The sequence below is a fragment of the Panicum virgatum genome, chromosome 1K (genome assembly GCF_016808335.1).
Source record: "Panicum virgatum strain AP13 chromosome 1K, P.virgatum_v5, whole genome shotgun sequence".
In the NCBI taxonomy this organism is placed as follows: domain Eukaryota; kingdom Viridiplantae; phylum Streptophyta; class Magnoliopsida; order Poales; family Poaceae; genus Panicum; species Panicum virgatum.
In genome coordinates this window covers 633,645-647,954 of record NC_053136.1, presented here as the reverse complement: position 1 = coordinate 647,954, position 14,310 = coordinate 633,645, and the positions used below count along the sequence as shown (strand labels likewise).

General features: G+C 45.2%; 1 protein-coding gene across 1 annotated transcript; it reads left to right on the top strand.

Annotated features, from left to right (window-relative positions):
- Positions 1 to 3,758: 3,758 nt before the first annotated feature.
- Positions 3,759 to 7,001, top strand: LOC120660044 (trihelix transcription factor GTL1-like). The gene is made up of 2 exons (XM_039938700.1): positions 3,759 to 4,859; positions 5,364 to 7,001. The coding sequence occupies exons 1-2, from the start codon at positions 4,114 to 4,116 to the stop codon at positions 6,757 to 6,759; spliced, it is 2,142 nt and encodes a 713-aa protein (XP_039794634.1). The 5' UTR covers positions 3,759 to 4,113; the 3' UTR covers positions 6,760 to 7,001.
- The last annotated feature ends 7,309 nt before the right edge of the window (positions 7,002 to 14,310 follow it).

Genomic DNA, 14,310 nt, shown 5'->3' with positions numbered 1-14,310 from the left:
ATGTAATTTTTTTTGAAAAGATGATATATGTAAATAATAAGAAGTCAAAGATAAAGCATCCAAATCTCAACATTGCAGGTCCATAGTGAAGAAGAAGAGAGGACGATGGTGGATGATACATACACAGGGAAATGAGCCCTTTAGTTTTTTTTTTTTGAATGCAATGAGCCTTTTAGTTGCCCGAAAGAGAAATAGTCCATTCAAACCGGGACAAGGACCGGAAGCGAAGCATGAAGAGGGCACCCGATGCACAGGGAACTAAATATGGGCATGCGCGAGGGCTGCTTTCCAAAACTGCCACAAGATAAAGCTGGGGCACCCAGAAGCAAAATGGAAACCAAACAGACCGGCTGGCTGACTGTTGGGCCTTCCTTCTCTCTCTGCATCTGCTGCTGCCCTTGGCTTGGCGAATTTTTTTTATATTTTAACCCTTTTAAAACTAATATTTTATAAACAACTCTTCTCAAACTAAAATTTCAAGAAGTAGCCCTTTTAGTCACGCCACGAAACTTGGCGTGACTTGTAACTGAGTCGCGCCATTGCATGTGGCGTAACTCAACTGCCACGGTGGCGCGACCCGAGATCGATTTCCACGTGGTGCTGACGGGGCAAAATGAGCTGAGCTAGTCACGGTTACGCCAAGTTGCATGGCGTGACCCAGCATTGGGTCACGCCGGAATGCATGGCGTGACCCAAGTAGGCTAGCTTCTCACAGTGCGCAAAAATATAATCGTTTAGTCATATTTCATTATTAGTTTTAATTAGTAAACGGTCTCGTAAATTCTTGAAACTTGACAGGCACAATATATAAAGTGTCTGCGTTCCATTTTAACTATTTGCACTTCAATACATTATGTGGAAAATGAGAAATACAATTTCTAATTATGCTAAATGGTTAGACTTAGCATATGTGCAGGATTCACTTAGCATAATTAGAAATTGGATTTTTTTATTTCCTACATAATATATTGGAGTGCAAATGCTTAAAGTGGAACACACATACTCTATATATTGTACCTGTTAAGTTTCAAGAATTTAGAAGACTGTTTGTTAATTAAAACAAATGACGAAATTGACTAAATGGATTGTGTTTTTGCGCACTTCCACAGCCTCGGCCAATCACGTCGGCATGCATGGCGTGACCAAGCCTCCGAGTGCAAAAAATATAATCTGTTTAGCCATATTTCTTTATTTGTTTTAATTAGTAAATAATATCCTAAATTCTTAAAACTTAATAGGAATAATATATAAAGTGTTTGCGTTCCATTTTAACTGTTAGCACTCTAATACATTATCACTATTAGAGAAAGAGCTATTCGTTAGTGTTACTAGTGGCCGCAAATTGAGCCAGTACTAACGCGTGCAGTGTCCTGAGAACCATTTAGTACCGGTTGGTGATTCCAACTAGTACTAAATGTTGGGGACGCCACCTTTGGCCATCGACCGAAGGCCCGCGCGCCGAAGGAGCCATGCGGGGTCCACTGTTCGAGCAATCAAGCAAAGCCTTGCGAAGAGCTAGAGAGGGAGCCTTGCGAAGACGCCAAGCGAAGCCATGCGGAGAAACGAAGCCCATCGGGCGAAGACGCTTGGCGAAGCCATGCGAAGAGACGAAGCCCCTTGGGCGAAGACACCAGGCAAAGCCAAGCGAAGAAACTAAAGAATTCAGGTGAAGACCTGAGAACTACAGCAGAAGCGGCGCCCCTCGAAGGTAGCAAAGGCCGAGCTGACATATGATGACGTACGAAGCCGGGCCCGGGGAACAATAGAAGTCCAGCTGTAATCCACTACGTGATGTAAAAATACAGTCTTGTCCTTGGAATATTCCAAGAATAAAGTTGTTAGGGGGTATCACAGTGTAATTACAGGGATTGGTAGGTGAACTGCCACCTATAAATACCCGATCTGTTGTATGTTGATGAGGGATATTGAATAGAGAGAGAATTCTGCTCGATTGAGCGAAGCCTTTGCGTTTGGTCCAGAGTTGTTTGCTTCGCGCACTTCCTTACTGTGGTAGTGTTCGTCCGATCCGGAGTCACTCTCCACCAACACTAAATAGGCTACTCTGATAACGGCTAGATTCTTTTGAGGCCGTGCTGAGGATCGGATGTCTGAACCCTGGCCCGCTATACCTGGAGTATCCGGGTTTGCAACTGTCCAGTAGCAGCTTCTAAAACCAAGTGCCACATGCTGATGGCATTAATGATGCCGACAGTTGATGTTGTTTTGAATGGGAGCACGAGCCAGAGTAGTAGATGAGATACTCCCTCCTTCCCTGTTTATAAGGCATACACGTATATCAAAATTCAAACCTTGTCATCTTTGACCAATAATTTGACTATTAAATTTTTATTTTTATAATGCAAATTTCATATGATTGGATTCATAATCAAATATATTTTACAATGATTATAAGTTTATAATCAAAAGTGATATAATATATGATAAATAAATGGTCAAAGTGTTGTTTAGAAGACCGTGTCATGTTCCACCATGCCTTATAAACGGGGAAGGAGGGAGTAGTAGACAACAACACATTGTTTCCTCATTTAATGATGGCCACATCACCTCATTTTGCTTATGTGGACTTATATAGACGCATGCTATCTAACTATTGTACATGCCCTTAATTAGAGGTAACATGATTATTTTTCACTAGTAGTAAAATGTATGAAATTTTCTAAACAACTAGTTTTTTTTGGAACAGATGGAGTATGTGTGATATGTGGCTAGTTATTTTTATATTAACAGGGGATATTCTCATCAATGTTATTATGGTGGGCAAAGACTCTGTTAATCTCATAATATGTCAGTCCAGTCGGTGGAGTTCCGCATATGAGTACTCGCATCTAACGATGTCTCGAGGGAAAAATTTTTATATGACTGTTGTAATTGTATTGCTTACTAGTTAATTAAACTTCGGGTTCATCCGTTATTAGAATAATATAGGGTGTGTTTAGTTTCCGGGGTGTTAAGCATGCTGCCGTGACTGGCCAAGGAGACTGCTTTTAAGTGCGCAAAAATACAATCCGTTTAGTCATATTTTGTCATTTGTTTTAATTACTAAATAGTCTCCTAAATTCTTGAAACTTAACAGGTACAATATATAAAGTATTTGTGTTCCATTTTAAGCATTTTCACTCCAATATATTATGTAGAAAATGAAAAATCCAAATTCTAGTTATGCTAAGTGTAATCCTGCACATATGCTAAGCCTAACCATTTAGCATAATTAGAAATTAGATTTCTCATTTCCCACCTAATGTATTGGAGTGCAAATAGTTAAAATGAAACGCAGACACTTTATATATTGTGTATGTCAAGTTTCAAGAATTTAGGAGACCATTTATAAATTAAAACAAATAACGAAATATGGCTAAACAGATTGTATTTTTGCGCACCGCTAGCAGACTCCTTGGGTCACGCCATGCATTCTGGGGTGACTCAATGTTGGGTCGCGCCATGCAACTTGGCGTGACTAGCTCAGCTCATTTCGCTTCGTCAGCACCACGTGGAAATCGATCTCGGTCGTTGCAGTTGAATCACGCCACATGCAATGGCGCGACTCAGTTATAAGTCACGTCAAGTTTCGTGGCGTGACTAAAAGGGCTACTTCTTGGAATTTTAGTTTGAGAGAGGTTGTTTATAAAATATTAGTTTTAAAAGAGTTAAAATATATAAAAAAAATTCCGGGCTGGCTTGGCTTGCCTACCCTCCCCTCCTCTCCATTAAGACAAGGGAGGCCAGGGCCATCCCCATCCCCACCCTTCTTCCTCCCATCCATCCCTCCATCCCCATCCCCAATTCCCCATATCCCCCTCCCCCTCCCCTACCCACACTACTCTCACTCCGAGCGCAGTGCGTTCCCACTTCCAACTTGCAATTCAGGCGAGTGAGGTGAGGTGAAGCTGCTCAATTTGTTACTTGCCTGCCTGCCTGCCGCCCAGCAGCAGCACGCACCATGTAACCAAGCCAAGCAAGCTTCTTCACCGTCACCACCACCACCACCACCCAAGGTCATGCAATGCAATGGTAATGGTAACTGACCGCCGCACCCACCACCCATCGCTGAGAGGGAGTAAGAGTACCGCCAATTAGGACAGCCAGGCCTTCGCCATGCAGTCCGGCTACGGCGGCGTCTCCGAGTTCCAGCAGTTCATCATGGACGGCGGCTTCGCCATGTCCGCGCCGCCGCCGCCGCAGCAGCAGCCGCCGACCCAGCCCGCAGCCGCGCAGCAGGAGCTGGGCGGGCCCTTCAGGTACCAGCCGCTGCACCACCACGCCCTGCCGCCGCACCACCACCACCACGCGCCGCCGCACATGCCGCCGCACTTCGCCCACTTCGGCGCGCCCCCGCAGGCACCCTTCACGCAGCAGCTGCTGCACCAGGCCGCCGCCGCGGGGCACCACCTCCAGCTCTTCCACGAGCAGCAGCACCACCACCACCACAAGCCCCCGCCGCCGCCGCAGCAGCAGTCGGCGCCGGCGAGATGGGCTCCGCAGCCGCACCAGCACCACCAGCAGGCGCACCACCACCACCACCACCCACACCACCTGGGATTCGATGTCGAGGCCGTGCCGGAGAGCTCCGGGGCGGGCGCCGGGAGCGCGGCCTCCGGCGGCGCAACCCCTCCGGGCGTCCCTCCGTTCCTGGCCGCCGCCATGAACTTCAAGCTGGCGGTCGACGCCGGTGGCGGCAGCGGCGCCACAGGGGGCACCGACGACGCCCTCAACGACGGAGGCGGCGGCGCGGGCAGCGGCATGATGCTCCATGTCGGCGGCGGCGACGAGGAGGCGGCCCCCGAGAGCCGGCTCCGGCGGTGGAACGGCGACGAGGAGACCTCCATCAAAGAACCCACCTGGTAGGATCCCCGTCCGTCTTGCTCAAATCTCGCAATCCAAATGAATTCCTCGGCTCGCCCCCCTCCCCTACACTAGCAGCGGTTCTTGGCGGACCCAAATCGAAAAAAAAAGGTTGCATGCATCTTGTTTGCTTGCTCTGCTTGGGATGCTCGTGGGGAGGGAGCAGAGGACGACCAATAATGGTGGCATGATTGAGAGAGCTGCTGATGCTGATGCTGATGCTGATGGGCATGGCGATTCCTCTTCTCCTCTTCCTCAGCCTCCAACGGACGGACGGACACACCCACCCTTCGTCAGTCGACTCGAGCACCTACTTTCCGTCTCTCATCCCTTTTCATGATTACCTCACCTCACCCAAAGGGTTCCGGTGACATGGCGGACAAAGCATCTTGTTCTTGCATGCAATTCAACAATTATTCTTGTACCCATAAAATTGGATTGAATTAAAATGTGGCATTACATTCTTCGTCTTGTTTGGGTGCTGGATGTGTCTAAATCTGCAGGCGGCCGCTCGACATCGACTACTTACACAGCACGAGCAGCAGCAAGAGGACGCCGGGGAAGGAGAAGGTGGCCACGCCGGAGTCCCCGGCGCCGACTGCCGCGGCGGCCAACTACTTGAAGAAAGGCGACGACAATGCTGCTGTCGCGGCGGCCGCCGCCGCCGCCACGGGAGGCAGCAACTACAAGCTGTTCAGCGAGCTGGAGGCCATCTACAAGCCAGGGAGCAGCGGCGCCCAGACGGGCTCCGGCTCCGGCCTCACCGGCGACGACAATGCCATCCTGGACCCGGCAATGGCTGCCGACCTCCCGGGCGTGGCGGCCCCGGACGCGCCGCAGGTCAACACATCGGAGACGTCGGCCGGGGAGGAGGCGGCGGCGGTGGTGCAGCCGCCGGCGCCGGCGCCGGCGGACGCGGCGCGGCGCAAGCGCAAGCGGCGGCGGCAGGAGCAGCTGAGCGCGTCGGCGTCCTTCTTCGAGCGGCTGGTGCAGCGGCTGATGGAGCACCAGGAGAGCCTCCACCGGCAGTTCCTGGACGCCATGGAGCGGCGCGAGCGGGAGCGCGCCGCGCGCGAGGAGGCGTGGCGGCGGCAGGAGGCCGACAAGCTGGCCCGCGAGGCGAGCGCGCGCGCGCAGGACCGCGCCAGCGCCGCGGCGCGCGAGGCGGCCATCATCGCCTACCTGGAGAAGATCTCGGGCGAGTCCATCGCGCTCCCGCCGCCAGCCGCGGCGTCTGGCGACGACACGAGCCAGCAGGACGCGGCGGCCGGCAAGGAGCTGGTGCCCTACGACGGCGGCGGCGGCGTGGGGTCGTCGTCGCCGCACCTGATGAGCTCGTCGCGCTGGCCCAAGCACGAGGTGGAGGCGCTGATCCGGGTGCGGACGGGGCTGGAGGGGCGGTTCCAGGAGCCGGGGCTCAAGGGCCCGCTGTGGGAGGAGGTGAGCGCGCGCATGGCGGCGGCGGGGTACGGCCGCAGCGCCAAGAGGTGCAAGGAGAAGTGGGAGAACATCAACAAGTACTTCCGCAAGGCCAAGGAGAGCGGCAAGAAGCGGCCGGCGCACGCCAAGACGTGCCCCTACTTCGACGAGCTCGACCGCCTCTACTCGCGCAACAATGCCAGCAACGCCGGCGGCGGCGCCGGCGACGAGGCCAAGGCGAGCTCGGAGCTGCTGGACGCGGTGGTAAGGTACCCCGACGCGCACGGCGGCCCGCCGGGGTTCATGTTGGACAGTGGGGAGCATCAGAACGAGGCCTCCGGAGGCAGAGAGGTGGGCGCGGCCGGCGAAGAGGAGGACGGCGGCATTGCCAAGGGGAGGGCCGCCGACGATCAGGATCAGGATCAGGATCAGGACGACGAGGTGGAGAGCCATGGCGGCCATGATGATGACGATGAGTAGCTATAGGATATAGCTAGCTAGCTGAGCTGGATCCATGGATCTCTCTAACATGCATGGAGTCAGTAGCTGCGGGCACGCCATGCATCTCCTAGTTAATTTGCTTATTGATCTGTTTCTTTCTTTCTTTATTTCTTGTTAATTAGCTGTTGTTACTAGCTACTTATATATTAGCACTACTGCTACTACTATTACTAGCCACTGCTACTCCTTCCTTATTATATATACAATGCTGCGGAAGATCAGATGCTACTCCTTCCTTATTATATATACAATGCTGCTGAAGATCAGATGATGATGGTCATGATCGAGCATGCTGGCTACAAGAAGATACTAGTAGACGATTAATTTAAGGTATCATTTGCATGCTAATATCAATCAATTTAGGCTCTGGGCTCTGTTTAGTTCGTTTTACATGTTTTTGCAAAAAAAATTTGCGTAAGAATCTTGCCAATTTGAAGTATTAAATGAAGTCTATTTACAAACTTTTTGCACAGATGGGTTGTAAATCGCGAGACGAATCTAATGATGCTAATTAATATATGATTAATCAATAATTAGCGGATGGTTATAGTAGCATCACTGTTGCAAATCATGGATTAAGTAGACTCATTAGATTCGTCTCGCGATTTACAGCCCAATCATACAAAAATTGTTTTGTAAATAAATTTCATTTAGTACTTCAAATTAGTAAGATTCCTTTGTATTTTTTTGCGTTTACGGTTATTTCATTTAGTACTTCAAATTAGTAAGATTCCTTTGAATTTTTTTGCGTTTACGATTTTTTGTGTTTACGGTGTGGGAACTAAACAGAGCCCTAATTTGTTATTGATATGTGGTATGCGTCATCGATGATCATCAAATATATAATACAGTAGTAGTACTGTAGTAGCTCCTCGATCCTGATTATAATATAGATTTGTCCTTGGAGTCAATGTCGTCAGAAGATGTGTCGGCAGCAGCGATTGTAAGAGCTTCCGTAGGATATGAGATATGAGTTCGGTAGCATATGAGATATGAGGTTCTGAGTTCGATTCTTCGTGGGAGCGAATATTCTAAAATTTAACGGCGTTGTACATTCAGTGATAGGCGATGTTTCCGTCGATAGCGAGGCGCATGTAGTGATTTTATCAATCTCGATAATTTGCCGGCTCAGTCTTCGAACATGCCCATAGAGATATGTGCGTACGTGTATTCATAGGATGTGAGTGTGCGCGTGTTGTTAGTGTATTAGTTGTATTGTGTAACCTAAAAAAAATATCAGGTGCTAATAGTTTATTTATTTCTTTAGTCTCACGGTCTCATTGGCATGCTGCATTTTGATTTCGGATTCTTATAGTTCGCGAATTTTTTAAATTTTAATACTGTAGTATTTTTGTTATTATTTAATAATTAATATTTGATTATAAATTAATTATGTTTAAAAGATTCGTCTTGTCATTTACAATTAAACTGTAGTAGTACGGAGAATACGCAACATTTTTTTTGAGCTATAAAAACAGAAGAGCATGCGTGCATGATACATGTAGGCGGCTCCTGATCGATGATTGCGTTGCTTGATGCATGATGGAAACATCAACTTGATCTTTCGGAAGAAAGCGGTCGGCAGCGACAAACAAACAATAGTATAGTTTTAGGCATTATTAATTAATATCTATCGGACCTAGCTAGCCGCTTCATTAATTCTCGATTTGTTTAATTTGTCTCCAATATTATAACAAGATCGATTGCACTGTATATATATAATGCTGGACTGTGCTTAGCTTTGCGTTGCTCAAGAGTCAAGAGTCGATAACTATTCTTATCCCTACTTTGCAGTGAAATTGTAATTTTATCCTCATTTTTTTAACTTTGTCATTTTGTTCTTACTATTTACAAGCCAACGTAATTTTGCATCTAATCACAATCAAAACAGGGGCAAAATCTCATTGAATAGGGGCAAATTCAAGTTGACTTGTGAATAGCAAAAGTAAAATCACAAAATTACAAGTAGAGGCAAAAACACCAATTTTTTCAATACTGTGCGTACTTCCCTATCTAGCTGGCCCTCGGGCCATACCTAGACGTAAAGTCTTGTGTTGACCTAGCTAGTACAAGCAGCGGCAGGTATGGCCTCTCTCTCTCTACATATATATATATATATATATATATATATATATATATATATATATATATATATATATATATATATATATATATATATATATATATATATATATATATATATATATATATATATATATATATATATATATATATATATATATGCGCGCGCGCGTGTAGGCGTAGGCATTGCTATATAGACATAGTAGTCTCATCATACATAGAAATATATAGCTGCTGGTCGTAATAAATTAGGACAAGTTTGGTTTAGTGATGCAGGCATCTCATGGGAACCGATTGTCAATGCAAATTTGGGTACGGCCGGTGACCATCACGCACGCTTCTTTGACCACAAAATCCGATCCCACTAAACAAAACAAATCCCTTGCATGGCTAGCTACTCTCTTTTGCCATACAGACCATGCATGTCCATAGAATCCAACACAATTCTGATAATATATTTAAATAAAAAAAATTCTATACAAGCATGACATGTTGCCTGCTGTGTACAATTTACAAGTTTTCAAAGGTGTATTGTGCGTGGTTGAAACATCGAAAGTCTAAACATAGTCATCGGAATTAGTCAAATGGTTCGTGTTTCAAGCATACTAGTAAGCATTTGATTTGTGACCTAAAGAGACCATGAAACTATCCCTTATTGCTATATATGTACTGAAATGAGGCGTTCCCGATGTTTTGTACTTACTCCTAATAATCATCAAGTGCATTTTACATTGTCCACTGAACTGGTTGTTTGGCGTTAAGAATGAAGTATTATTTCTCTATGATTTTTATCACTAGCTAGTAGCAACGTAAGGCACGAGCCTGGTAATTATGAAAATCCCAAAGCAAGGTAGAAATGCCAGTTTGGTGGTAGCTAGCTAGACAAATTGAAATTTGATGAAAGGTGAGCACAAATTAAAATATATGGTACTATACGAATAGCTAGAAGAAATTGGATGACCATAGGTGAAAATTGGCAACCAGCAGCAATGATTTTCCCTCATACCAAATCAGCACCAGCCACCAGCTAGTCAGCAGTACTTTTCTCTCACAGCAAATCAGCACCAGCTACCAACCACAGCCAGCCGAACATAGCGACAAAGGTAGGAAGGGTCGTACTTGTACGTGTCCAAGCATATATATATAGAAAATGCTATAGGTGCTGGTACCATACTAATTTGTAAATGTCCATAACTCTTTTATATAAATTTGATTAAATTTAAAATTATTTTACTTCTCTAGTTGCATTTTTTTGGAACGGATCGGAGAAAGTAGAGAGCCTCATGCGTGCATGGTGCTGCCAATCTCTAATTGTAATAGTTAATATAATCATACGCAGAGTCGCAGAGAGACAGAGAGAAACAGAGGTTAATGAAGTACTCGTAGTAGTAGTGGAATTTAATTTGTTTGTGCAGAGTCGCCGTATCAATCTGGGCTTATTATATTATTCCTCGCTCCTGCACCTGCACTTGACAGATTTCATTATAATTTTAATTTGTACAACACCGAATCTCGATGCGTTCATGTACCATGGCGAGAATTCCAATCCACTTCTTCTATTCTCTCTCTCTAGAGGGTGTGTGCGTGCTTACTGTTCAGACCACCAACCAGCTCAGCTCAGCTCGCTAATAAGCTCAGCTCATCGAGAGAGAGAGACGTGTCGACAGAGGTTTGTACAGTCCTATCAGTGCAGTCCAAAAAAGTGTGACGTCATTCAAGGACGGTCGGTGGGCCCCACCGTTGGACATGTCAGGGAGGGAGGGCCTGGGCTCTCGCATCGCAGGCAGAATGCAGGACGACGGACCACCACCAGCACAGCGCACAGCATGAGTGACAGCACCCCGTTGGTTTCCGTCCGGCCCCCTCGTTTTCTTTATTTTGTTTTCCGGACAAGGGTACCCCCTCGTTTTCTTGCTCTTCCTCCTCCCTCGCTCCCTCCATCTTTTCTGTTTTTGGCTGTTTCTGCCCCCTTTCCTTTCTCCTCCTCCCACTCTTCACTCTCTTCCTTTTCTTTCCTCTCCTTCCCCTATGTTCGGCTAGTTCAGCCAATTCAATAATATTCTATGAAAGAGAATAGACGGAATAAGTCAAAAGCAGACTCGACTGACATTTGCATTTGCCTCGATGCTTCTCCGTACACATACACTGCCCCAACCAATGTAAATTCACTACAACTCTCGTTTAGCTTCCTCCACTGTCGTTTGCTTTATTTTTGAACAAAGATCTACCTTATCAGCTTCATTTACAAAATGTACACACTCTCTTCAAACACTTTGATGTGCTGATTAATAAGTATCCTTCTGGATTTTTTTCAATTTTAATTGTCAATAATGGTTCATGAAAAATGTGGATATAAGCTTTTTAATCAGCGAGGAGGTAAAATGTGGATTTTTACACTTTGATATATGATTTTTACAACTTTAACCACCACTGGGCAATATTTAGCTCCTCCAGGAGAAAATTAAGCAGCGGAGGTACAATGGCTTACCTACATATCTTGACTAGTGGTGGCTGTGACTCACAAGGAAGCTAAGAAGAATGAAGATTGGATAGATATTTTTGGAGGTTATTAGGAGAGAATTAAGCAGCGGAGGTACGGTGGCTTAGCTACATATCTTGCCTAGTGGTGGCGGTGACTCACAAGGAAGCTAAAATGAATGAAGATTGGATAGATATTTTTGGAGGCTATTAGGAGTCACACTCGTGACTAGCAGTAGGGTGTCACACATTTATTTTCAAAATTGTATGTTCAAATCAATATCCATCCGCACCACTACGATGAAATCTTCAAAACAAGATCACACTCGGATAATTTCTTTAGAACATTTTGTGAGCTCGGAACAATTAATTTTGAAGCTAGAACAATTATTCTAGCAATATAAAAAATATTCTGGAGTCAGGAGGTGCATGAGTCGAGCACGGTCGTCTGCGCTCGTAGATACGGTGTCTCGACCACACATGCGTGACCATAACGATCGAGTGGGTTCGACAATATATATAATGCAAGCTTCAGTGTGCACATGGATGGGATGGGTAGGCGGTGGCGTGCACGCGCATGCCACGCTTGAGGCCGGGCTCGAGTTTGAGCTCTCTTGCATGGTGGCAAAGAGATTGATCGATCAAATGCGTCTTGTGTTGACAAGATTACGGCATCAACATGTAACGGTCCCACCTGGTACTGGTAGCAAACACTATGAGATTGTGGCCCCATGTGTCGGTGAGACAGATGGAGAGGGCTGATGCGGCTTTATTTTTGGGCAGATGCATGCTGGGCCTATCCAGAGATGAATAGTGGACAGGCACGCACAACCAAGGATTAGAAGGATGCATGGGCTTCTGCTTGGTTTGGATCCTGTGTGGTTTATTATGAATTATTTGTGGTTAGCTAGCTTTTGCATTTGCATTTTGTAAATATATTTTCATTTTGAGTTAGATTCAATTTCAAACTTTACATGCTGTATACACATAATAATAATAATAATAGTAGACCCAATCATATATATGTATACATATATATATATATACATATAGAGAGAGAGAGACACACACATATAATTTGCACCAAATCTAATAAATAAAAGACCCAATTCAACCAAACGACATGTTCTATCAAAAATGCAAAAAAAAATAGTTTATTGAATTGAATTTGGGAAAGAGAAGAAAAGATTTGTGCTATGTTCGACCTTGAATAACTAGCAAGAACGATGAATCCAAACTATGATACAAATTGCTCTAATTTTATTTTTTTTCTTCACATTTAAGATAGCACTAAAAATCTAAAATGTGGATATAATTGCTACATCATCGAGCATTGCTATTTAATTTGTTTGTGCAAGGAGCTAGCTAGAAAGCATATGCATGCCCCTCGATCGACACTCTTTAAATGCGTTCTTGTCCTATCTCAGCTGGTCCATCTCCGTGCCTCTCATGCGTGGTGCATGAGTATATGGGGGAGACACTAGAATTTTGGAAGGACCCACCAGTATATATGCCATCGATATTTCGTTCGTACGTGTCCCCATATGTTGCAAGGAAGGGACCAAGCCATGCATGCTACAACCACACCACACATACGCCTACGACTGAAATACATACATACATACATACATACATACATACATACATACATACATACATACATACATACATACATACATAGCTAAGAGCTAAGAAAAATTAAATGATTTCCTTTAATACTTATCCAAAAGTACTAGAATATTTTGACCTTTCAATTGTCTTATATATATTCAAGGATGGAGGGAGTATGTGGTGATTGCCATATTAATATTGCATTACTGTTCACCTTGTATTTTTTGTTTTGAGAGGGTGGAATATGAATTTGTTTTTCTCCTTTATAAGTATAATAAGATGCAATAATATGTCAGTATGTAATTTTTTGTTTGTAAAAGTAGTGGAATGTGTACAAATCCAAGAAGTGGCTAATGACTCTTCCCCCACTTTGAACCAAGAAGAGGCTAATGAATTGAAGAAACTCATGCATCTCTCTGGATCTGGAGTAGTGTCCGGACACATTGCTGCATGCAGGAGGACCGGCCGGGCAAAATAAAAGGTTGATGATGGTGATAGAGTTGGATGGTCGTCACGCACAAATTGCCAACGCATTCATGGGCACCGTACAAAAGCAGATTTAAACAGTCACTACAAGTCGCCACGCATTGGTCCACCACGTACGCCTTTGCTAGCTAGCTTGCTTGCTTGGCCCATCTACTAGTAGCTACCATATTCATCTGTGTGTGGGAGAGAGACGTTGAGGATCTAGGTGTTATTCGCGGATTGCGTGTCGTGGCTGTGGCTTGTCTTCCCGCAAATCGGCCGTATGATAGTCCATACGAGCGTGCCGCTGATATCGGCTTCTCGGAATTTAACATTTATTTTTTTTTGTCAATTGTAGGTCAAATTGACTGGCATGCTAAGTGCACCGTATGCGCGCCGATTGGATTCGGTACGTCGGAGCAAAGCAGATCTTCTTGATCCAAGCGTACGTGGAGCGCGAGGATCCCGCACGGTGGGATTTTTGCGTCAACAATTCTATACGGCGAATACATAAGTGTATGAGTAGTTTAAGAGGATAACGGTTACCTTGTATACCGAAGGATGCATTGGTTCAAGTTGAAAGAATTTTGACTCAAGATCAGGAAGCGGAATGCCATATGCATAGTGAGGCAGATGCCTAAACAATTCAACTCTGTTTCGAGCTTCCGATTGGTTGACTACTGCACGTTTTTTTTTTCTTTTTGCTTTCTCCACTTTATGCACATCATTTTTTTTTTGAATCGAGGTCACACCCCATTCCCATTGCAATAACGGAAATCCAAGTAGTTTACAGATACAACGGAAAGAGAGAGCTAGGGGGAGAAGTAGCTAGTTAACTAGGCCTCATACCTGATTCAGGTCAGAAGCCTAGCTAAGACCTCGGACCAAGCCACA